At 37.0% G+C, this 25423-nt stretch overlaps 1 protein-coding gene across 6 annotated transcripts in view; it reads right to left on the reverse strand.

The window, feature by feature from the left end:
* Positions 1 to 25423, reverse strand: part of CNTNAP4 (contactin associated protein family member 4) — a 260224-nt gene that overhangs the window by 15116 nt on the left and 219685 nt on the right. For 5 of the 6 annotated variants that reach the window (XM_061174471.1, XM_061174472.1, XM_061174474.1 and 2 more), the window contains 6 exons: positions 17662 to 17832; positions 16722 to 16940; positions 5143 to 5382; positions 3496 to 3720; positions 2067 to 2200; positions 1138 to 1225 (listed from right to left, as the gene is read on the reverse strand). In XM_061174471.1, coding sequence (XP_061030454.1) covers positions 1138 to 1225; positions 2067 to 2200; positions 3496 to 3720; positions 5143 to 5382; positions 16722 to 16940; positions 17662 to 17832 — 1077 coding nt within the window. The remainder of the gene's footprint in view (positions 1 to 1137; positions 1226 to 2066; positions 2201 to 3495; positions 3721 to 5142; positions 5383 to 16721; positions 16941 to 17661; positions 17833 to 25423) is intronic. The other variant, XM_061174476.1, reaches the window with a different exon arrangement.

A 25423-nucleotide genomic window follows, 5' to 3' on the forward strand; every position in this document is an offset into this window, starting at 1 on the left:
CTTCCAAATATCTAAGTAGTACTTTGCACATATTTTTTATCTCCACTATAGCATACTGGAAGAACAATGCAATTGACATTTCCCCTGCTTGTTTGGAGAATAAGAGCGTACAATACTGGTGCTTCTCATAGTACTAGAAAGCCTATAAATATTTACAAACTTAACTATTAACCTTCTCAAGGGCCAGTATTTTGATCATTCACCCATAGGTTTGATCAAACATTCTCAAGATTCTGAGATTATGTACAGGGAATGCAAGAAATGATATATCAAGGTATAAGTAACTGAAAAGGTCAAAAAAATAAAAGATTCCATTTATTATCTTGGACAAAATATTCGAGGTTAGTGTCAAATATCAAACTAGGAATGAAAACCAGACTACAGAAAGTCTCCCACCCCCACTTTTATAACTAAAAAGAAAATCCCTTTTAAAATGTACTGCCCCTCTTTCCGTTTAGTCCTTGCTGGCAAGTATAAAAAAAGCGTACATATTTTGATGTTAAAATGGCAAGAGTATGTTTCTACTTCAGTGCTATTATCAGAAGTAACTAGTGGATAGAAATAGGAATTATAAGGCATTTAGATAGACACTGGGTTATAAGTCATTGGGTTCTAGCAAGAGTGGCTGGCCACTGCATCTCAACAAGGCAAACAGGATCCAGGCCACAACCTAAAGCATATTCACTAAGCAGCAGAAAAGCAATTGCTTTCTCCTCCATTTTCTTTTAGATCTAATCCTAGTTTTATCATTGGATAATGGTTTATATATTTGGCAGCTGACTGATACACAGCCTGTTATTTCTACTTTTATTTGATATTCTTGAAGTGTGAGGGCAATACCGTGTTTCATTATGCTGGACTGACGCATGGCACACGCCAGAGTGGCATAACTATCAAAGTAACATGCTTGCTCATCTTGCAAAATGTCCCTACTCACGATTACATATACCCCTGAGAAAGTACAGCTTCTGCCTTGATTATCATTCACTTCAGAAATGAAATTACGCAAGAGATTTCTTTTGGCATGATGAATTTGCATGTGGCGTGTGTGTGTGTGTGTGTGTGTCTCTGGCATATGACTCTTCTGGTCCATGTTTATGCATCATGATTAGGCGAAAGGCCATTCCTTTTACTTACCTAGAATCCTGCCCAGTACAAGGGATCTGACCGCACTGAGTTCTGTACCTGACGCAAGGTGGACTTGTCTCCTCGCTTTCTCGTCAATCTACAAAATTGTTACATGAGGGGCAAACATCCAAACGGATGCCGTCGTTGAGAGGAGGACAGGAGGCAAAGGAAGACAAAAGAAAACGATAAAATAGGCAAGAGTTAATATGGCCCCAAAGATTTAGGAAAACAAAGTTTAAAGAGTTAGCCATTTATACAGGTGAATATTATTTTCTAAACTATTTCTACGCACCCTCAGATACCAGTGCACCCCACCTTCTATCCCCTTATATCACTCTATTTTTCTCCACTGTATAAGAAAGCCAAAATGGGGAAAACCAACAAAAAGATACAAGCTATTCTCATCTTGATATTTTTACTTAGCTGGGTATTTTCACTTGAGTCATTCAGCTAAGAAATTTTCCTCTATCTAGAGGGCTGAAACATTAGTGCTTTTCTTCAAAAGCTGGTAGAGTGAATAATTCAACTTTCTCTGCTGTAATTCACATCATTTTAAAATTTATTCTGATATTGCAATCATTAATTTCTGTGCTAGAATTATGGTTGCATGTACACCCATCTGAAGTAAACTGGTTTCTTTAGAGTAGCAATGGTCCTACCAATAGCATATTATGCTAAACTAGAAAGCATTTCCCTCCTGAGTAAAGCAAAACAAATAGGAAAGTTTGACAATTTTAAGTATCAAATATTAATAATATTTTGGACAGAATCTTATTGCTTAAAAAACCTGAACACGTCTGATGGTCTATGATCTATGCAAAAGCAGCAACTGAAAGGATGTCTTTGTTTAATCTATCCATTATCCAATTTCTGCTGTAGGTCCTTCTTGCTGGGGAGCATAATTTTAACCATTGCTTCTGCTGCATTTTCTCTATTACCTCCACAAAGACCACTGCTTCTTCTCTGTTAATCTTTATGTGGTGAAGCTGCCCATCAGCCATGTTTTTGAAATCAAAGTTAACAACATCGGGTTCTTGATATCTATTTAGCTTGTACCTGATCTGCAAACTTCCTAAAGTAGGGGGAAAAAGTTATATTTTAGTTAAAATTGTATTTTAAAAACTACTTAAAAAAACTCAAGAATCCTTTTTTGTTATTTATTAATTTCTGGGGGGAAATCCACAGTAGTTCATTTGGATGTACACTTTCCTCATAATCCCTAGAAGTCAGTTTCCATGTGAAATTGCACTATTTTCAAAATCAAGAGCAAATATGCTGAGAATAAGCAGGCTCTTTCTTGCAAAATTTTAATTTGTCAAATATGTGATTAAGCATTTGCAAATCTCTGTACTAGCCTCTAACTTAAAAAAATAAGATTTCGTATATTATGAAGTGCCAAACTACTGTGGAATATTGCAATAACGTTGTTTCTATAATCTCATCTTTCAAAAAAAATATATCTACCATTCCTGAAATGCAACTGATGAATGGAATGATTATAAGCAAACACTACTCACTTAATTGCCTGCAAAGATGTCAATAAATTTACTTCACAGGATATCTTCCAGTTTAACAGAGAAAATGTCCTAATATATATAGATAAGCTTCAAGCTCAAAATGTATACAGTGAGGAGAAATATACTTATTGAACAATATTATTTTTATTTTGATGTTCAGTGCCCTTGGGCCATATTTGATTTAGTTGAAATCATATATTCACATGTTTGTGTGTTCATTTGTTTTCCTCACCCAGAGGATTTACTCATAAAATTTTTATCTCTAATCCAGATAAAGGGAAGAGAACAATAACAGTGAGTGGTTTTCTGTAGCACACACGTCCTAAGCCACATACCATTACCCTGCGTCGATGTACTAGCATTTCCCATGACTACTTTATTGCCGAAAATCAGAACCAACAGATTATTTTGTGGATGTTTTCTTATACATAATGCTAGTTTGTTAACATTCTCTCAAACCTTCTCTACTTTGATTCAAAGGAAATTATTTGTTACGTACAAATAGGCATCGTATTTCAAAATGAACCACAAAACCGATACTGATATTCACATGGAATAGGAAAGTGATCCTAGCAATGATAAAATATAATAAATATTTTATCTACATAAATTAAAAATTCACACTGTGTTAAATTACCAAAATGATAAAGCGATAAAGGCATTTTAAGTATTTTAAATAATCCTTTTAGATTAAGTTGATAGGACAGTACTGAAAAAACAAAACTGAATACACAGGACAGGCGCACTTTTTTTCCTGTTTGTAGTTTGAGAAGCGGTAGCATGCGAAGGATCCATATCGTTCCTGACCTAATGTTCTAACCCAGTTTTCTCTCGTCTGAACAGCACTCACCATTTTTGGCAATGATAACTGAAAGGTATTCTTTATAAAAGGAGTTGACGTAGAGCAGCAAGCTCGGGGTCCTTGTGGTGCGGAAGCTAAACGTGATGGTTTCCCTGCTTAGCCTCATGTCACCGTGAAATGAAGCCGCGCGGGAGCTGGAATTTTTACTTAGGGAGTAATTTTCTTGAAAATTGTAAATCACGGATGAGCCAGATCCAAAATAGGCAGAAATCTCTGAAACGATATGCACATTTTACGTTAAAAAATTTAAGAAACAAGGATGTTGTCTCAGTTATACTGATACTTTTTAAATTAAAAAAATAACTATCCAAACTTTTAGAAATCATTTTACTTACACGAGATTAATATCCTAAATTCACACATAAACACCCCCCCCCCCAAATATATTTGTATAAAAGTGAAGAAGATGGTGGGAGAGGTAACTAGCTCGGGATCCCAGAACTCTGCTTTCCCCCATTACTATACAGGGCAGTCGTTGAACGTGAGCTTCAGACAATGCTCACGGATAACGTAGCAACATCTCCACTCCCTCAGAGCTTTAGGTTTTTGTCTGTTTATTATTTTTACTATCTATAGATACACGTTTTAGATACTACATAACATGTGGATGCAGAATAATATTCCCGATTACACTTAGCAAGATGAACTGGAAATCATTTAGATTCAGAAAATAAAGACATCCTCTTATAAAGACATGAGGATGCAAAGACAGGTCTTAGTTCTAACTTTAAACGTGAGAAGCATAGAATGGTAGCAGCAGTGATTGATTACCACAGGTTGATTTTAAACGATAACTTATGCCTGATAAAAAGTAGATGACTCGAAGAGTGCACTTTGGCCAACTTTCCATTAAATAATCTCAAATGCTTTCATTGCAAATCAGGGACTGCTTCAATTTGCAGCCAGTTTTCGTTAGTAAAAGTTCAGTAGCCCAGAAACACTTAAATAAAGCAACTGAATTAAACTGGTTGACATTTTTCTATGAGGAACTATAGCAAACGTTTGTCTATTCACGGAAGGCTGGTCAGAACGCGGAGTACTACACTCAGTTCGTTCCTTCTTCCATGACACGGCTCAGTGAACAAGACCAGCTGAAAAAGAGTCCGCTGTTCCACTTCACCAACAAACAGTCGACATTTCACAGAGCAAAACACCCGAGCATCTCTATTTTGTTACACATCAATACTGAATGCAAACGTTATTTATATTCCTGGAAATAATATTTGTTTGGTAAAACAACAAAGCTTCCTAAATGTCTTTGCATTGTTGACCATCTTCAAAAATAACAATAATGCTTTTAATGATTTGAAAAGTGAGAACTGCCCATGGGACTGGTGGTTGACACCCATATTACTTAAGAGCATTAGCTGTAGATAGAAAAGAGCAGACTGCGCAGCCAACACTCTACAACACCTAGAGGCGACGATTAGAGGGTTTATCATCAATAAACAGCGTTTAAAGAACCGCGGCAAATATTTAAGTGACGAAATGTCATTGGCATAAAATAGGCAATTTGCCAAAAAAAATTCAGAAATGGAAATACTTTTGTTTCAAATAGCTACAGAGAAGAAGAACTGCAGGAGGCTTTATTCACGTTGGATTGTCTTGCTGCTGGGGCACCCGCGTCACACTCACCGTCTGAGCAGAACGGCCCTGCGAACGCAGAGGAGGTGCAGTCACAGGAGAACCCGCTGGGCTTTTCCCTGCACTTCCCGCCGTTGTGGCACAACCTCCCGTAGCTGCTGCAGTGCCCTCTGCAGCCCGGCTCCACTCCGGGAGTCACCTTGGCTCTTTCTTCCAGGTCCAGGGCCATTCCGTTCAACTGCAGAGACCGAATGCATCCCAGAAAGCCCCTCTGTCGGGTGGCCGTTCCACCTAAAAGGGAAATAACTGCAAATGCAAACACGTTCCTAGGTGTTTTGTTCAGGATTTTAAGACCAAACAAAACTGAGGCCTCACGGAGGGCGGCCAAAATCATGACCTTAACAGAGAACCGCTGGAGTCTTGAAGAGCCAATATACTTTTAGAAGCACGATTTGTGACAAAATAGTAGAAGAATTCAAAAAGATAAAAGATAAAACATTGATTCATTTTTTCCCCCAAAGGTTGAATTTGTTATAGATTTGTTTTCTAAAAGAGTTTTATTAAACTTTAAATTGGAGACTTTTTTTTTTTAATCAGTCTCTTTATTTTAAAGAACAACTTAAAGGCTCTTTCATTCAAAATAACAGTGCTATGCATTGATATTCTTATGTAGAAACTAATCTTTTTCTTGCAATTTTAAATAAGCATGTATTTGTGGGTAAGTGTGGTTCGTCCTTCATACTGAAACCCGATCCTGATGCCGGGACTGTTTTAATTTAGTGAGAACTATGAAGGAACCCTTGAGTTTTTCTAACTTGACTGCGCGTTGATGTGATCTTTTGGTTGTTATCTTTTCATCAAAAACACGCAGCGTCAGGTTGAGCACCAGAGCATTTGCTTCTGTCAGGCACACTTCCCAGTGGATTTCTTCTAAGTGTTGGGCCAGTGGTCATTGTTTCAAGCTTGAAAAGATTCTCAACGAAATCGGGAAAGGGGATTAATGAGGACACACAGTGGTGTAACATTTATTGAATAATATATAACAACATGTACTTACCAAGTCACCCTTGAAGAGGTTTACAGTGTTTGGGTAGAATCAGACCCTGCTATTCTAAGGCAGAGGTTCTCAAACGTTAAGGACTGTGAGTCCTACATGGAAAGGCTTCTTAAAATACAGGGTCAGGGGCTTCCCTGGTGGCGCAGTGGTTGAGAATCTGCCTGCCAATGCGGGGGACACGGGTTCGAGCCCTGGTCCAGGAAGATCCCACATGCCGCGGAGCGACTAGGCCCGTGAGCCACAATTGCTGAGCCTGCGCGTCTGGAGCCCGTGCTCCGCAACAAGAGAGGCCGCGATAGTGAGAGGCCCGCGCACCGCGATGAAGAGTGGCCCCCGCTTGCCGCAACTAGCGAAAGCCCTCGCACAGAAACGAAGACCCAACACAGCCAAAAATAAATATAAAAACAAAACAAAACAAAACAAAAAACAGAGTCAGGGGCTTGTCCCAAGAAATATTGATTGTGTGGGCCAGAAAAAAAGGCTGTGAATCTAAACGGTCAACAAGCACACAAGTGAACCTGATTCAGACAGTCATTTAAAGCACTATCTTAATGGGAATGTAAGCTCTGGGTGCACTTGCACATACATTGGTGCCCAGGAATACCATAAATTAATGCTCAGGATTTGAAGTAGGAAAATAGTGTCCTAATCTAAATAATCTGGGCGATTTACCCACAGACAGTTAGGTGGTCTTGGGGCCTCTGAAAAGGAGCTTCATCTTTGAACAGACAATGCTGCCTCACCTCCAGGATCCTATACCTGCTCTGTACCTGTTCTCTCTTCCCAGAACGTGTTAACTCTCCCTACCCTCCTACCCCCCCCACCCCCCATTTCATTTAGCTAGTTCCTAATCTAGCCTCATTTACCTAAGGTCTCCTATTCTCAGATTAAACAGGTTTTCTGGTTTTGTTTTTTTGTTTATTTTTTTGTATTTCAGAACCAAAATTTGGCCAGAAAGACCCTAAATAAGTCTTTGTCATCATCTAGCAAGCTTTAATTCTGTACAATTTTCCTTGTATATTATCAGTGTATCTCCATCAAAATACACATTCAATAACGGCTGTTTCAATCACACTATATCCCCAGAACAAAGAACAGTGCCTGACACATAATAGCTGTGCAATAACTATGTATAATTATAACTAATTATCAATTAATATTGATCATAACTAATTATTAATTCTCAATTAATTTACTGTTAATAAATAATTAACACACTCATTCACTAAACCGATTGTACCTTAGGAGTAGGAGATGGGAGCTTGGTGCTTCAAAAGTTGAAGAGAGGTACAGCCTTTCCTCACAGGGATGTTTGGGTCCCTGGGACTGAGACTGTCGATAAAACTCAATGAATATTTCTGAATAAATTAATTCTATGTTTTTGGATAATGAAACACCATGAAGAGGACAATAAAAGAATTTCTGAGAATTCTGAACTCATGGTACTAATGCTATTTAGTCATATATTTCAAATGACTGTAGTTAAATATCTGTATTCAAATGGCTTCAGTTGACATAATTTGTGCCTTTTCAATGAAGAATATGAAAGTTTTAAGGGTGTGGGTCATATTTTCTATTTATAAATCCAGATGAAGTATGGTATGGAGCCAGACATCTTACAATTCCAGTTTATGTGGGCAAGGAAGAGAGGAGTTGCTTTTATCCCAGAGTTTCCGAATTGCTGACACAATTGTTTCATCCCACCTACATTTACTCAATCTCCTGCCACCCTTGAAGTCTCTCTTCTCCCCTTACCTTGAGGACATCTTTCCTCTTCCTTCCACTTCAAAGCTGCTGCTAACTCAACTCAGTAAGAATGTCTAGGGCTCAGTCAAGTTTGTGACAGAGATTCTTTCAGCATCCTTGCTGGAGTTTTCTTTCCTGGGAAAGTAAGGCAGCCTGCAGCCTTGGTTTTAGTTTTGGCCCAGGCACTCTTTGGGGGAGGGCCAGATGCTGTGAAATCTGGATTAGAGGTGTATTCCTGGTGTATTTCATTGACTTCGTGTTACAGTATTTTAAATCACAGTGTAGAGTTTATAGTACACAGTAACATTAAATCATGGCCTGTTATGTATTTGTCACTCTGAAACATCTATAGTCTCTCTGATTTAGGGGTTTGTCTCAGTCTATCAGTGACATAATAATAACTAAATAACCCAGAGTCCAACAACTGAATAATCCATTTTCATTGGTTCCAATTCATTCATTCTTGTTTGTTTTCTGCTGTTTTGTTTCAGATGATGAGGAGCTAGAGGCATAGAAAAGTCCAGGGACTAGCCCATGGGCATAGCTGAGAAATTTTAGAATAAACACATTTAGTCAGAGGCAGAGTTAAGACTAAAATGTACAGTTGGCCTTTCGCTACAAGGACGCCCCTTTCCTCTCCACATAAGAATTTGGTCAAAGAAGAAAACTTCCATTTTCTTCTCCTTAGATCACTTTTGGTTTGAATGGCATTTCAGTTCTGCAAGCTTCATTTAGCAGCTCTTTCCTGGACACTGTCTGACATTGGAGGTACAGAGTTATATGCAACAAATCATGGTCTCAGAGATCTCACAGTCTAGTAATGGATTTAGACAGAGAGACGTGAGCACAACATGATGTCAGTGGCAGAAATAGATACCCCGTGGAGAGGAAGGTCAGAGGATGGGGATATTAACAGGTGAAAATACACATGTATACATGTGAAATATATGCCTAAATAGCATTCGTAATAGTGAGACGAAAATCAACACAGTTTTGTAAACAGGACTTAATTCTGTACTTTTAAAGAGTTAATGCTTGCCTAATCAAACAGTTTTAAACTACATTTTTAAATTACCAAGAAAATGTAATGTCTAATTACATATAAACATTTGCAGCACACATGTACTGAGGAGTCTTACTTTACCATTAGGTTTCAAGTTAATAACCTTTTATTTTAAGATGTAACTGTTCAGGAAAACACGACTAATGTAAATAGGATTGGGCTTGAAAGCTTAATTAAAGATTCCAATGACTCTTCCAGGTTAGAGTATGTCCAATTAAAATGAGTTTCAGTTTGATTAATTGATTCTGGATGTTTCTGCTGAGTTATTGTGTTTGGAACTGCCTTCCAATTAATTTTCTATCAATTTACCTGCCATATTATATCAGATATAATGGATTCCATAACTTCACAAACACTGAGTATTCTGTGAAACAAATATCCAACGTTTCTATGTGGATGAATATAACTGAATCTGTTCCCTTACATAACAGTATTGGGATACTGCACCTAAATAAGTGCGCAAGGTGCTGAGTAGAGACTGAGCCCAATCCCTTTATCACATTCCACACTCTCAGGAAGTTAGACTAAGTGACAGATGCTATTGTCACAGAGTACAAGCTGGCTCTTTCCTATGCCAATTTTCCACTACTTTTGTGGCAGGAAGACCTTTCATTTTTTAATGGCAAATTATTTACGTGCTGTGCTTGAATATTATTGAGGATTAACAGGGAACAACTGTGTAATTTGCCCAGGGGCCTTAGAGGAAAAAAGAAATCAAGATCCCCACACTTCTCTTTAAAATCCAAAGTTACAGAAGCTTGTCAGAGTACAAGGGTTCTCTCTGATCAGGGTGCTGTGCAGAGAAAGGCAGGGAAGGCCCTGATCATGGGTCACCTGGGGGCAGGGAAGTGACTGGGCATGAGGGCTGGGCCAGGACCAAGTCAGCGGACTGACGGGAAAAGTGGTCCTCTGTACATCACGCGTTGGACCTTCAGTCCTGTCCTTCCCAGCCATCCCCTAGGTCTAGGGAAGACGCAGCCCTGCAGCAATGATGGTATCAGTTAGTGTAGAAAGCTGTGAGACTGGAAGCCCAGCTATAATTTTGCCATGGAATGTTCCTCACTGAGCAAAGCCCTGGGCGGGCTGGGAAGAGGAGGACTGTTCTCCCTCACGTTTAAAGAACGACCATGGGGCTTCCCTGGTGGCGCAGTGGTTGAGAGTCTGCCTGCCAATGCAGGGGACACGGGTTCGAGCCCTGGTCTGGGAGGATCCCACATGCCGCGGAGCAACTAGGCCCGTGGGCCACGGCTGCTGAGCCTGTGTGCCTGGAGCCTGTGCTCCACAAGAGAGGCCGCGACAGTGAGAGGCCCGCGCACCGCGATGAGGAGTGGCCCCCGCTTGCCACAACTGGAGAGGGCCCTCGCACAGAAACGAAGACCCAACACAGCCATAAATTAAATAAATAAATAAATAAATAAAATTAAAAAAAAAAAAAAAAAGAACGACCATGGTTGAAAGAGGCAGGTGGCGTAAGCAACCGTGTCACAGGCAGAAAGTTCAGTCACTTTTCCCTGAACCAGAGTCAGTGGTGAGCACACGTCCCAGTGGTAGTGGCAGCAGGGAAAAATGGGTCTACTCAGACTTAAGGCCACAGCAATGTCTGGTTTGACCGTACTAAGGTCTATTTCAAAGAAATGAATGTTGGTGGTATTAGTCATATTCTCTGATTTCAAGAGATCCCATCTGAATTCTGATTTTAGCCAACAGTCACTCAGATTTGCTCGCTAGACACAGAAAAGTACACCGGGAGCTTCTTTGGCTGATCATGAAAAAGACGTCTCAAGGAGGGGAGAAGAAAATAATTGAAATAAATGATATGATTACATTAAAGAGAAATGTGACTTTTATTGCACTGCACTTTGGTAACGAGGGAACATATTTACGACTACAAAAGAAAATTAGTCTGTAATAAAAATTATTCAAACATAAAGTTGTTTGGCATTCTCTTCCTGTAACTATATTTTAGCCTATCAAAAACAAACCGAAAGCAAAAAGAAAAAAATCTAGAATATATTATAATTAAGAACTTCTGCTCATCAAAAGACACCATTAACAAATGTGAAAATGCAATCCACAGAGAGAAAGGAAAATATCTGTAGTGAATTTATCTGAAAAGGACTCATCCAAAATATATAAAGAATTCTACAATTTGTTTTTAAAAGAGGACAGCCCTGTAGGAAATGGGCAAGAGATCTGAACAGCCACTTCATAAAGGACGCTGCCCAAATGGCCAACAGAGATTTGGTAGAGTCTCCTGATGCTTGGCATACGCTCATTCCTGTGACCCAGTAACTCCACCCCACGTACACATCCCACAGATATACAAGCATATGTTCACCAAAAGACCAGCACAACGATATGTTTGTAATATGCAACTTTGAAAGTACACAAATGCCCATCAACAGTAAATAAACATCTTTGTACTGGCACTGCCAGGGTCCCAAAAGCTCCCCAGGCCATATGAGTGTGTGACTAGGTTGAAAACCAGCTTTCAGAGCTTCAATATGCTTAGAGTTCAGCATTAACCTTTGAGTATGGCATTTAGAGATTGTTTGCTCTTGATACTTAATAAATATTTGTAGATTTGATGCAGTTCAAATGCAATGCAAATGACTCGTGAGTGTACGTCAGGAGTCCTTAACTTCTCCTTCGGGCCCTGGTCCCAAAGTATCGAAATGAAGTTTGCCCCATTTAAAAACCTGCCAGTGAAAAATTTAGGCTGCAAACAAAAATTTTAGAGTTTTGAAACTCTAAACTCTTTTTGGTTGAATGAAAACTCTTTTGGTTGAATGAAACTCTTTTTTGGTTGAATGAAAATCAATTCAAGGCTAATTTAAGACGCTTCTAAGAAAAATGCTGAGTTTACAAGCCAAAACAGAAAATGACCACTGTCACAATTCAGCTTAAAAAAATGATTGATTCTTTTCTCTGCCTCATTTCCGTGGTTGGAGCATGTCTGTGGGTGTAAAATCACAGCAGTGACTCTCAACATTGAGTCCTCAGTGTTTACAAGGTCAAGGGCATATGTTAATTACACCAATCAGCATCATGTTGCTAAACTTCTTTAAGGTAGGGAATAGCACCTCTGAATAGGACTATTTAACTAAGATATGTCATAAATCACACACATAAAAAAAGGACAAAGTGAGAGAACGTGAAAAGGTTGGTAAAGACCCAGTGCCATAATTTAGAACAAGAATAGAGAAAGATGGGCTACAAATAGGAGGGGAATCATCATTTTTACACCGAAAAGCAATGTAATGGTTGAGATTATTTGGGGGAAGGGAAGATGTTCATTGCATCGTTGTTATTATTTCTCATCTGACTATCACACTACATTAATGTTAACTTTTTCATACAAGGATTTTTGTTCATTACTTTATTACTCCTTCACTTCGCATGCCATCCTACAGTTTAGATTAGTTGAACATAGTTGTGCCAATATTGGGAACTGCAGGGATTGTTAAAGTCCTTCTGCTACAATTCTGTGGTGTAGGCTAACACTAGTTGAATCTCCAAAACTACCTACCATTTCCTTATTCCTGTTTCAGTTGCCAATAGTTGTTGCCCAGCTGAATCACGTTTTTAGTCATGCTTTCTATTTATTTTTACTGATTTTGCTCAGAAGTTAAAGCATTAGTCTTGCCTCAGAGTTTCACTCTGAGATGTGAACATACTTTATGATTGGTCTTTAGGGGAGACAGTGAAGCAAGCAATGGAGAAAATACATTGGATTATTTCATGTTATCCTATTGCAGCAGTCACTTCTGAGAGACTGCCAAAAACTTTAATCTCAAAAAAAAGTAACATCGACAAATATCATCAACATGGGCCTGGCTATGGTAGCACAGGGAGCTGGAGAAAATAATTTAATTCAAAATTAACATATATTCAAATATCTGTAACGTTCTACTTGTAGGTAAAAGTGTTAAAGATAGTATCTCAAACAAACAAATATCTACATTATCGAAATTTCTACTGTTTCTATTTGTAGTGCTATAAAATAACTTCATTTAGTATTTGAAATATTCCACAACAGGTTTAATGTTTTGTGCTATATTTGTTTACAAACAAGAAGGTGAATTTTTGGTAAAAGCTGCTAAATGCTGGGGTAATAACATAATCTAACTTTGACAGACTGATACTAACTTGGTCTTTCAGTTTTGCCCTGTATTTATAAAAACTGTGTTTCCACAACATTTAAAACATCATCATCATCATCATCATGTGTCTGAATTTAAACATTTTTATTAGGGAAAAGAAAGTGACGCTGAAAACTGTAGACTTACTCTTTGCAATTATATCTATCTCATTCATTTGTCCTGATACCCAAATATAAATGACAGTCGTTATGCACAGTTGAAAATACTGATGAGTCATAATTATTTTTTAATATGCATGGGTGAGCTACAAATTAAACTCTTGAACCTGTAAGTAAGGGAAATGAAATTGCCCTTTAAAATTTTAACCAGAAAATCAATTATATTGGCTTAAAGCGGAGCCAGTCACCCAAGGATCACTGGCTCTGAGAGCAGACTTAAGTCCAACAATTTGAAGGTATTAATACACGGGGAAACAGTTTCGAAGAGAACGTCCTTCTACATCTGACGCGCTGGCACAGAACATATGAACAAAGCAGCCAGGTTTCCTGGTGAGAGTGTGATTATGGGGCAGGTGGAACCTCAATGAAGGAGGTGGGATATTTTCTCTGGACTATGAAGAATAACCAGGGGTCTTTTCCAGCCTGGCCCAAGTGTGGTCTGTATTGTATATGTGGGACCAGGGAACAGCTTTAATCATGCTACAAGTTAGGATTAAGGAAGAAAACAAGAAAAGTTAACTTCAGGTGAAATTAAAGACTGAGAAATGATGTGAGTAACGCAAAGATCTTGCCGAAGGATATTAGCAGGAGTAAAAATAGTGAAACACCAACAGCGATAACCGACTCACTAGCAAGCGGTGTGCATCTCCGTGTAAAATATGTCCCAACTCTCTTTATCACCATTTCCCCTTTAGCCCGTGCCACCACGATCTCTCATGGGGAATAATGCCGTGGCCTGATTCTACCTTTTCCTTCCATCCATTTTCCTCACAGCAGTAAGAGAGAACGTGGAAAACGTAAATTAGACCACGCCACTCATCTGATCCTTTAGAACGAAATCCAAATTCCTCACTATGGCCTTTGCACCATCCTCCTCTCACACCAATTCTCTCCTCAGCCACCACGACTTACTCCTTAACTCCCGAGAAGCTCATTCCCACCGCCTGGAATTCTCTTCCTTTGGATATTCCCAGGGTTCCCTCTTCTGCTTCATCTTGCCTCTGTTCCAATGTAAGGTCCTCAGAGAGGACTTCCATGAACACCCTACTTGACATAGAAGCCCCCCAAACCAAATTGTTGCCTGATGCCTTACTTTTTACTTTATTGTATTTATCATTATCTGAAACTTTATATACATACACACACACATACAGACATATGTGTGTATGCATGCCTGTGTGTATATGTAAATTGTTTTTATATATATTTATATACATATTGTTTTTTTATTGTGTCTTAGTTTTTACTCTTTTATTGGCTGCCTCTTGTCTCTTCCACCGAAACATACTCTTACGAAGGCAGAGAACTACTTTTGGTCTCGGTAGTGCTACATTAAACTAGCTGTAATTATTACTAGTTTTTTACTACTTTTCACCCACTTTATGCTAATTCAGTAGAATCTTTTAATTATAATTTAAATTCTATTGAATCTTCCTACAGGGGAAAGGTATTTTCATCTAGAAATAAAAAAAAATGTTGATTTGTTTGACAGTAATGTTGTAAATTGACAAATTACTATTTTGTCTTGTATGTATTATTCTATTAGCTGGGTTGGGGCCCTTTCCTAAGAGTGGTTCACTCTTGCAGTAGAGGTGAAGATGAAAACAGACCCTTATGTGGCCTCTTGACAGCCAAAAATGTGCCTCTACCTAAGGCTGCAAGCCTTTTTTTTTTTTTTTAACATGAGTCCGTCTTTAATATTATCACACTAACCACTTCAATTTACTCAGTTACCTATGAGTAGGAAGGAGGGAACTGTATAAAGAGATTTTTATTAATAGATGTAACTTTTTTTTCAGAGATCTTTCTTTCTGCCTTTCCTTTTTAATTTTCAACAACTTTGACTTAAACATAAGAAAGATTTCAGTTTTTAAAACTTTCAAGTAACACAATCATCCTTGAATTTAACAGATGTAGGAATGTCAAAAGCCTAACCAACTGCCTCCATAAAGATGAAACCTCTTAGATCTTATTAGAATTATAACACATGACTGATGGCAAAAGACTCAAGTCTGTTCGAACACACAGTTGTGTGTCATAATAGTACTTCTATTCATTACAACTACCCGAAACCAAATAAGGCTAGAATTCCCATCAGACACAATATATAGTGACTCTATTTCTATGAAGTTAAAATTCATACGAAGAATGAAAGGTCATGCACAGGCAAACTGCAGCAGATTTCACTGAAAAATTCGAGGACTGTTTCGGCCTTCTCAATTTCTAAGAATAGTAAGGCTATTGCCTAGATCCTGACAGATTTGAAATTGCCATACCTTTTGTTGTGGCCATCTCTTATTTTTTGTAACTCAAGAAATATCTATGTCAATTTCCTGACTGAGCTCCTAGCACGTTATTAAAAGAAAAGTTATGTATTTCTTTTCATGGTTTCTTTATGATTTCCATACCCTTAAATAAGCGTCATCCTTCGCAGTGAGAGAGAATAAAACAAGGCTGTTAAGCAAGAGAAGATGTAATGGGGACCTGATGAGAATTTTGTCCTAAAACATAACTCTTACAAGTGCTTGAAATATAATTTCTGATAATTTACAATTTATCCTGCTTGACAGCATTGCTGTGTCCTCATTTACACTAAAATGTATGAAAAGTGATCAAGACATAATTCCTTGAACTTCATGGTCAATAAGTTCTGTTAAGTAATTAGCAGAGATGTAAAATAAAACAAACACACCCAGAAGGATTCTGCTATCAAGTCCCTAAAATAACAAGTGAATGTATTTAGAAAATAAAGGAACAACGTTTGGATATAAATATGAAGTAGGTGGTCACAAGACATGAGAAAAACAGGGAAAATAAGGGACACCAGAAGAACTGGTGAAACTGGTCAAATCATGGATCCTACACACTTTGCTCATGCTTTTTTTTTTTTTTTTTTTTTTGCCCTGCTATTGGCCTGTTTTACACAGGGGTCACTGGTTGGCATCAGCTGGATTTACAAGGAGGGTTCTTCCACTTCCTGGGGAGAAGAGGTAAACATTTCCAATATTATATTAAAGATATTAATATTAAAGAAAAACTGAAACAAGTCACATAATCTGTAATAAGAATGCTTATGTTAAATTTATACAGTGCTGTATGTCAATTATATCTCAATAAAATGGGAATGGAATAAAAGAATGCAGGTTTAGGAATTAGTCAAACACAAATTTGAATTTCATTTATTAGGTGGATTTCTGAAGACAGGTCATTTCAGCTCCCTGAAACTCAGTTACCTCGTCTGTTAAACAGGGATAATACCCATTTCACAGGTTGGTTACGAGGAAGTAATAAAACACCTGGCACAGCCTGGAACATAGGTTCTCAATAAACGGTGATTTGGTGGTGGTGTTATCATTGTCTTATAGTTGGTGTTATTTTATTTTGGCCCATCTCTGCACTTACGCCATGCAATTAAAGACAAACTGCCTAAAAGCAGGACTTACCCACAAAGAGCTGACTGTTGAGCTGCAGGAGGACATGCCCATCAGCCGGAGCAGGCTGCGTCCTTGGTGAGAGCTGATCCACTTGAACAGATGCCTCTTTCGTGTTCCTCTCAACACTAACGTGGTGCCACTGGTTGTCGCTGAAGTGAGTGGGTGACTGCACCGAGATTTCAAAAGGCCCATTCCCCACATCGAATGAAAATGCCACGACTGCAGGAGCTGGAAATGTCAGACATGAAGATTGTTCACGTTAGTCCCCGTGGTGGAGAGCTGAGTCTTCGATACACTCAGGAATAGCACCATAGCATCAACGGTCACTAAACATGAAGACAATGGTTTGAACTCTATGGAAGGAACCATTGATGTCGGCACAGAATAGATGTGGAATGAGACAGTAAAATACATTTGTATTTTGGGGAAAAAATGGATTCTAAGAAATTCATCACCAGAGTTAATTTTTCATGGTGATAAAAATGACAGCTATTTAGCCAGGGCAAGAAAACTAAATAGCATCTGGCATTTTATATAAAAATAATTTTGACAGTGATTCAAAGTTTATTTAATTTCAAAAGCATGCAATATGCATTTGATATCAAAATACTAATACCAGTCTAGGAGGATATCAAAACAATACAGCTGGTTGATTTAATTAAGTAATTTTGAAATTAACTGAGAATTTGGATTTTAAAAATTTTTAATTTTTTGAATTTAAAAGACTTAAGTTGGTTCTAGAGAAGACTAATAATTTCCCCAAATTATTATATATGTTAAATATCAAATAATTTTCTTGCAAAAACGCTATCTTAATATCATAGTTTTTTTCAAAAGGACACAATGAAAAGATTCAGCTGATAAAGTAGAAACATAGTACTTTAAAAATTAGTTAAAGAATTTACTCCTAAATAGAATCCCAAAGACTTCTTAGGAAAGGAAGACTTACAGCGTAGCTCTATCCGTATAAAATCAGTAATCCCCAGGTTCTCTAAAAATACCCCAGATGAAGCTGTTGTCTTAAAAAAGAAAGACACATCTGCACTAAGTTCTCCGTGGAAAGTAGGAAAATGAAGGTATGAAGCCTCAGTATTGAAGGAAGCTGAATTCCAAAATAACCCTGTTTTTTTTTTAAAGGGAAAGATAAAAAAGGAAAACAAATTCATAAAATAAATGACATAACTATATTTTCTATTTTTTTTTTTGCAGTTTTACTCTTAAAATATTGCTAATTTATACAAACCTGCTTTTCTTTTGTCTGTTAATTATACAGTATACAAGACATGAAAACACGATTGGAGATTTTACAAGGTTGAAATTCTGGATTCCTTCCAACATAGGAGAGGAAAGATCACTGCAGTAACAGTCTGAAAGTTATATTTCATATAAGAAAAATAACCTGCAGCCTAAATACCAAAGCATTATGATAAGATCTGCCAAACATTAATAGACATTTTTTTTATAACTTGAAAATTTAAACACCTACATTACTTTGAATAACAAAAACTCTACAGAAGCTCAAAGTGTTTTTTGTTCTAATACTTCTAACATACCTTACAGAGTTACACCCCCAACTAACTGTTTTCATTAATGGGCTTTGTGATTTTCTAAACTGAGATTGGCAGTCAAAATATTCTCATCTAATTAAAGATCAAGACACTACTTACTCTGTGCTATGCTGATATTCTCATGAAAATGCTCTTTTCATTCAAAACTATCTTTTATTTTGCTTATAACAGTGAAGTAGGAAAAGGGTTCTCAAAATTTGTTTAAATGCTCAAAATAAGGAGCAAATGTTTAAAAATTGTAGTATAAAGTAAGACATCTGCAAAAATTATGTGGACTATAAAGTAAATTATAATTTCTGTCCAAATACAACTTCTTATTTTCACCTTCCCATTCATTTTTTTGGTTACATCTACAAGTTTCCACAAGTTTTCTTTTGAAAAAAATATTCTCGGTCTTATAAAAACAAAGCATGGAAAAGAAAATACACATGCAGTGGCATGAAGTGACGGAAGTGAAATCCAACTGGATACATGTGGTTGATGAGAAGCATTATTGGAGAAATGAACTACGCATTGCCGCTGCCACCAGCAAGTTGTCGACACATCAAAAATAAATATACATCTTCAGTTTTAAGCAACTGCCATCATATGTACTCACAACACTGAATGAAATTCTACTAAATTACCTTCCTGGAAGAAAGACGTATTGATCCTCTGAAGTTAGAACACAGGAATTTCAAAACAACGTTTTGTTACGTTAGCAGAGAACGGATACCTCCTTAAGTTAAAAGCCACGAACTTGACTTGGCTTCTATTTGTTCCTTAGATTATAATTTATTTTCTATAAATTCTGGATCCAAACAAACAGGGCTTACTTACATCTATTGTATTTTCTCCTGTATTTCCTATGGACCTGATTCAAAAATCAATCCTCAGTTCATATGTGGACAATTTTAGAGCTGAGTTTATTCAGCTGAGAATATACTTAGAGGGCTTTTTTTTTTTTTTCTACAGCCAAATGAAACTGTATATTTTCTGAGTATGTCAAACTTTGCCCTTGTTTCCATTTTGCAGCTATTTCTGTGCCTAGACATTTTGCTCTCTACGAAAGAGAGCAAGAAAAGCAAAATATCAAGCCAGGGGTAATAACACATTAGTGTTCTTAAAAGTTTTTACCTGACCTATTTTTAGAAGGAATTAAATGCCTTTCTGTTGAAATGTATGAACATTGAAATAAAGCTGTAACTTTAAATTATGGAATTTTATTAAATGTTGCTCATTTGGAGTGATTATAAGAGGAACCCTCAGAATTACTTAAAGGTCTAAATTAGATATTATTACTATAAGAACATAATATCCCATTTGTTTCATTTTATATCACAACTAACCCAATAAAGCATCATACAGAGGGCTTCAGGGAACTGGCTGAAACAGAGGAACAATTCTTTGAATTGCTGCTATTTTTACAATGAATGCTTCTACAGTAATGAAAACAATTTATTACCTTAGGTAGTTTAAACACTCACACACACACAGTACCACATTTATCTAGTTAGCAAACCTTATTTTACAGACTCACAATAGGTAAAAAATGAAGTAAGAACACTTTATTGAATTAGGAAATTGCTGCTAATTCACAACAACTATAAAGACAGGAAAGGTCAATATTTCCAAATGATAGCTCAGCTCTTTACAGACTGTGCCAGGAAGCACCCAGGAGGATCTGGACTGCCTCTGAGAAAGGAGGGGCAAGAAAGAGGAAGCAGAGCAGAGCCCAGCAGGCAGACACCAGCCAGAAGCGGCAGGTCTTTTAAAGAGAGGATTTCATGGCTGGGGTGGATTAAAAATCCCTAAGCTACACCTGGAGCAGACCAGAATGCAACCACTTACTATATGAACGCTCTTTATCATCCCAACAAAATGCCATTTGCAGCAACATGGATGGACCCTGAGATTATCACACGAAGTGAAGTAAGTCAGACAGAGAAAGACAAAGATCATATGATATCACTTACATGTGGAATCTAAAAAATGATACAAATGAACTTATTTACAAAATAGAAACAGACTCACAGAAATAGAAAACAAACTTATGGTTACCAAAGGAGAAATGTGGGGCGGGGGAGGATAAATTAGGAGTTTGGGATTAACATATACACACTACTATATATAAAACAGATAATCAACAAGGACCTACTGTATAGCACAGGAAACTCTACTCAGTATTCTGTAATAACCTATATGGGAAAAGAATCTGAAGAAGAATAGCCATATATATATATATGTTAAAAAAACCATGATGCATTATTCTAAGTAATTAATTATTACTAATAATTAATAAAAGTAATTAATAATTAATATATTCTCAATTGCATTCAATATAGGGTACTAGAGATTTGGAAAGATTCCTTCAGGGATGCCACTTACTTATTAACTTCCCAGAATTCAAAAGAAATTGTAATGAATAACGGGATCCATATGGTTTTTTACATAGAAAAGGAAGATGTACTAAGTATTTAATTCCATACATAAAGTAAAAAGAGCCCGTATAGGAAAATTAAATTAGTAGAATATTAAGATTACAAGTAATTTTTAAAATACCTGTTTTGCTAAACTTTTATTTATATCATTTATTAATGATAATGATTCTCCTTTTAAAAGTAACAGATTTATAGAGACAGAAAGTAGACTAGTTGGCTGGGAAGATGGAAGGATTGAAAGATGACAGGGGCTAAGAGGTGAAGAGTTCTTTTTAGGGTAATGAAAATGTTCTAAATTGATTACAGTAATGGTTACACAATGCTATGAATAGAAAGCTTAGAGTAATCACTCCCAGTTTGGTTGTATCATATGTATCTCATACATATACTCAAATTCTTTGGTAAACATGTAGAAAGAGGAAGGTAAAGAGGGGAGACTGAAGAGAGAGAAGAAAGAGGAAAAGCAAGAAGAGGAGGGAGTTAAAAGGGTGGAGAAGCTTTAAGAAAATTAAATAAAGGAAACCCAAGGAAAGAAAACAAAATGAAACATAAGAATTAACGTAAAAAGAATTTATTAACGATGAAGGATTATCAGATATAGTGGAGCTTGCAAAATTATATGATTATCTGTTAAAATGGAATTGACCCTCATTCTTTTTAATGGTTTATATGTAGTCTGCCAAATGGAATAGAACTCTGTCAGTGGAAGAGAAATTAACCAAATCACTAGTCAATATCGTTTTCCAGTCTAAGAATACAACTTCTGCAAAGTTATTTATTGCCTACATGCACCTTTGATTATTTAATGCATTCTGGGCAGCTGTGATTTCTCAGACAGCTGAACAAGTCGATGCAGGCAAAATGAAGAAACTAATTTCAATGACAAGAGTCTAAGAAAAAGAAACTTAGAACAATCTTTTCTAACCATGTAGGTTTTGAGGGTGCCTTGGTTAGACATAAAATTTCAACACAATGAATTAACTGAGAAGAAATACATTTCATAAAATTGGCTGAAAAGTTCAAATGCCAAAGAGTTAAAAATACTACCTTGTCCAGATTAACAAACTGAGAGCAGAAATTTAGATCACGCTTACAACTCTTTAAACCGATTATAAAATGCAGGTATACATTTTACCACATCACAGCCTATTTCAAGAAAAATTAATACCAGCGCACAAGACTGAGATGCATCCTTGTTAAGTACTTTATAAGGATAACTATTCCTTAAATTATTCTGTCAGAAAAACCAAATCACCTCAAGCTGGAAAAGTCAGTTTGACCTCAGAATTTCCCACAGCAACATTAAAAACTAGAAGATACAGGAGCACTGCCCACAAATTTCTGAAAGAAAATGTTGCCAGCCTAACTTTTTTTTTAAGCATTAAGGTAACAGATAGACCTTATCAAATTTGAAAGAATTCTGAGAATAAAGCACATACAAACTCTTTTGGGGAAAAATAAAAAGAAAGCATTCCTTCATAATGAAATATAGTCCATCAAAAGATACCTAGAAAAGCTATAAAAGACAAAGTTGACTGCATCTCTTAGTACAGGTAGAGTAGAATATTATGTACAAAGTGGTGAAAAGTCACAAAGTGTGATTCAAAAATACTATACCAGTTTCTAAAAAGGTTAAACATAGGGTTACCTTTTGTTCCAGAAGTTCCACTCCTAGATATACACTCTTAAGAGTGGAAATACACATGTCCAAAAAAACACACCTATACACAGATGTTCATAGCAGCATTATTCATAACAGGCAAAAAGTGGAACCAACCCAAATGGCCAACAACTGATAAATGGATGAACAAAATGTGATGTATCCATACAATGGAACATTATTTGGTCCTAAAAATAATGAATATTTGATACGAGCTACAACATGGATAATCCCTAGCAATGTGCAGGCTAAGTGAAAGAAGCCAGTCACAAAGATCACAAACTCTGTGTTTTCATCTATATGAAATGTCCGGAATAGGCAAGTCTGCAGAGATAAAAAGTAGATCCACGGTTGACTAGGGTTGGGGTGGGGTGAGAGGAAAATGGGGAATGTCTGCTAATGGGTACAAGTTTCTTTATGGGGTAGGAAAATGTTCTAAAATTGATTGTGGCGATGGTTGGACACCTCTGTGTAATATGCTAAAATGATTAAATATACTAAAATACCATTAGATTGTATACTTTAAATATGTGCATCATAGGGCACATGAACTATATCTCAAAAAAGCTGTTACCAAAAAATAACATAAGGTTAAACCAGCCAACTTTGTCTTAGAGTTCTGAGGCAACAAATACTCTCAAGCATTTGACAACTCAGGAAATGCAACACTCATGGGTCTTTCTAGAGGAAAAAGAAAAAAACCACAGAAAATATCAATTACCTGACAATGCAATCCAAGAATAAATTTAAAAAAAAAATCATTCAAGAATAGAGAGGCTCTGATGATAGGACCTGTGGTTAGCATTCAAAAATAAACAACCATACAAATAATAGCATAACTAACAAAAATTGGGACGTGGGGGAAGAAAAAGATGAGGAAGGGACAGATGAGTGCTGATTTTCCCATTTTTCAGAATAGATCAATGCTATCTAAAATTTAAAATAACTTGAATATAAAACCAAGTGACTCCATAACCTTTAAAATTTTTATAATTTTTTTAAGTTTAGCAAGATCATACAAGTTGAATATATATTTATTAGATATATAAATAATATAAAGCAATCCCTACAGCTTCAATTTGTTTCTTCTTTCTCTGTCAACTTCAGTTAATGAAGTTTTGCAAATTTATTTCTAAATCTCTTTTTCTATTCTTCTGTCTAGAACAGTGCTTCTCAACCTGGGGCTATTTTGCACCCCAGGGAACATCTGGCAATTTCTGGAGACATATTTGGTTGTCACAACTGGGGAGGGTACTACTGGCACCTAGCAGGTAGGGGCCAGGGATACTGCTATATGCCCTACAATGCACAGGACGGCCCCTGACCATCACAAGGAATTACTCAGCCCAAGTGTCAAGAGTGCCGAGGTTGGGAAACCCTGCACTAGCGATATTTAGAAATGTCTAGAATAATGCTCACTGATATAAATCATTATTTCTGAGTTGTGTGACTCTTGATGATTACTGTAGTCTTTTCTTTGACATTTCTGTATATCTTAAAATTTTATAATGACTTCATATCAATTGTCATTAATATTTAATATTTAAAACAATGAATACAGATATATACATGTAGAATCTTGTCACAAAAGAATATTATTGTAGTTCTGAGAATTATCAGGATTCCCAGTCTCAAAAAAAATGGAAATCTTTTGAAAGTGTTAGAAAGAATGTTTGTTGCCCCACATTTGGGAACTGAAATATCAGTTACTAGCTAGTAATGTAAATCTTTTCAAAAGAACAGAAAACAAAAAGCAAAATAAGTCATAAGATATTTTTCTTTCTTCAAGAAGTAGATAGTATTTCAGTTTTATAAAGACACTGTCTTACTAAAAGAGTGAAAAATCAAAAGTATTAAGTAAAATCATGTGCTTATTTGAAAGCACTTTCACTGCCTCAAGCCCACGTACATGAATGAGAAATGGCTCAGGATGGTACTAGACGTCCTTTGTACTTTGTGATTTTTAAAAATCAGAATAAGGCTTTCAAAATATAAACTCCTTTAATTAAAAGTATATATTTGCATATCATTTAATTGCTTATACAATAAAAAACTTATTCCTGCTCTCTCACAAGTAACTCCAAGTTATAGGTTTCTCGAGCTGTATATGATAGATCATTCTCATTCTTTCATAAGCTGCTATTTATTGATTATCTTTCATATAACAGGTAATGTACTAGGTGTCAGGAATACAATGATAAATGAGCAATGGACCTGCTCTTGAGAGGCTCAGAAATAATTAAAAGCCAGTATGAGAAGTATATCTTCGTAATTTACTGAACATTCTTTGAAAGTGTAGGTAAAGTCCTCTAGAGACCTGTGGAAGGCTTCATGTAGGAAGGGTGTGGATGTGAGTGTGAATGGTTTCAGTAAAAGGATTGGGGGTGTGTTGCAGATGAAGGAAAGAAAGCAAGTGAAGAGGAAATGGAGCCAGATGCCATCAGTGGTGGATGAATTTTCTCTGTGCTGCAGGACCTGCAGAAATAGGGGAAGTTCCGTGTAGGTATCTTCCTGATTGATGACAAAAAAACATTTAACCCTGGGGGTCAATTCTACTACGCTTTCTCATTAGTGTGAGGGGAGAGTTCTGAAGATAACGCAACTACAGTTGGCATGCTCTCCAATAATTTTTAATGCATGCTGAAGTTGAAGAATTACTGGTCTAGAACAGCAGTCCCCAACCTTTTTGGCACCAGGGACCGGTTTCGTGGAAGACAATTCTTCCACGGACGGGCGGTGGGGTGGAGGGACGGTTCAGGTGGTAATGCAAGCGATGGGGAGCGATGGGGAGCGGCAGATGAAGCTTCAATGGCGCGCCTGCTGCTCACCTCCTGCTGTGCGGCCCGGTTCTTAACAGGCCGTGGACCAGTATCAGTCTGCGTCCTGGGAGTTGGGGACCCCTGGTCTAGAAGATTTCTGATGGCACCTCAAAAATGAAGATGGCCCCACTGCTCCCAGGAGAGTGAGCAGAAAGGAAAATATATGTACGAGCCCTCCTAGTTATAATCTGTCTATTAACTGTAAACCCAGATGTTTTCCCGTGATTCTTTCCTTTGACCCTTT

Source organism: Eubalaena glacialis, chromosome 18 (genome assembly GCF_028564815.1).
Source record: "Eubalaena glacialis isolate mEubGla1 chromosome 18, mEubGla1.1.hap2.+ XY, whole genome shotgun sequence".
Classification (NCBI taxonomy): Eukaryota; Metazoa; Chordata; class Mammalia; order Artiodactyla; family Balaenidae; genus Eubalaena; species Eubalaena glacialis.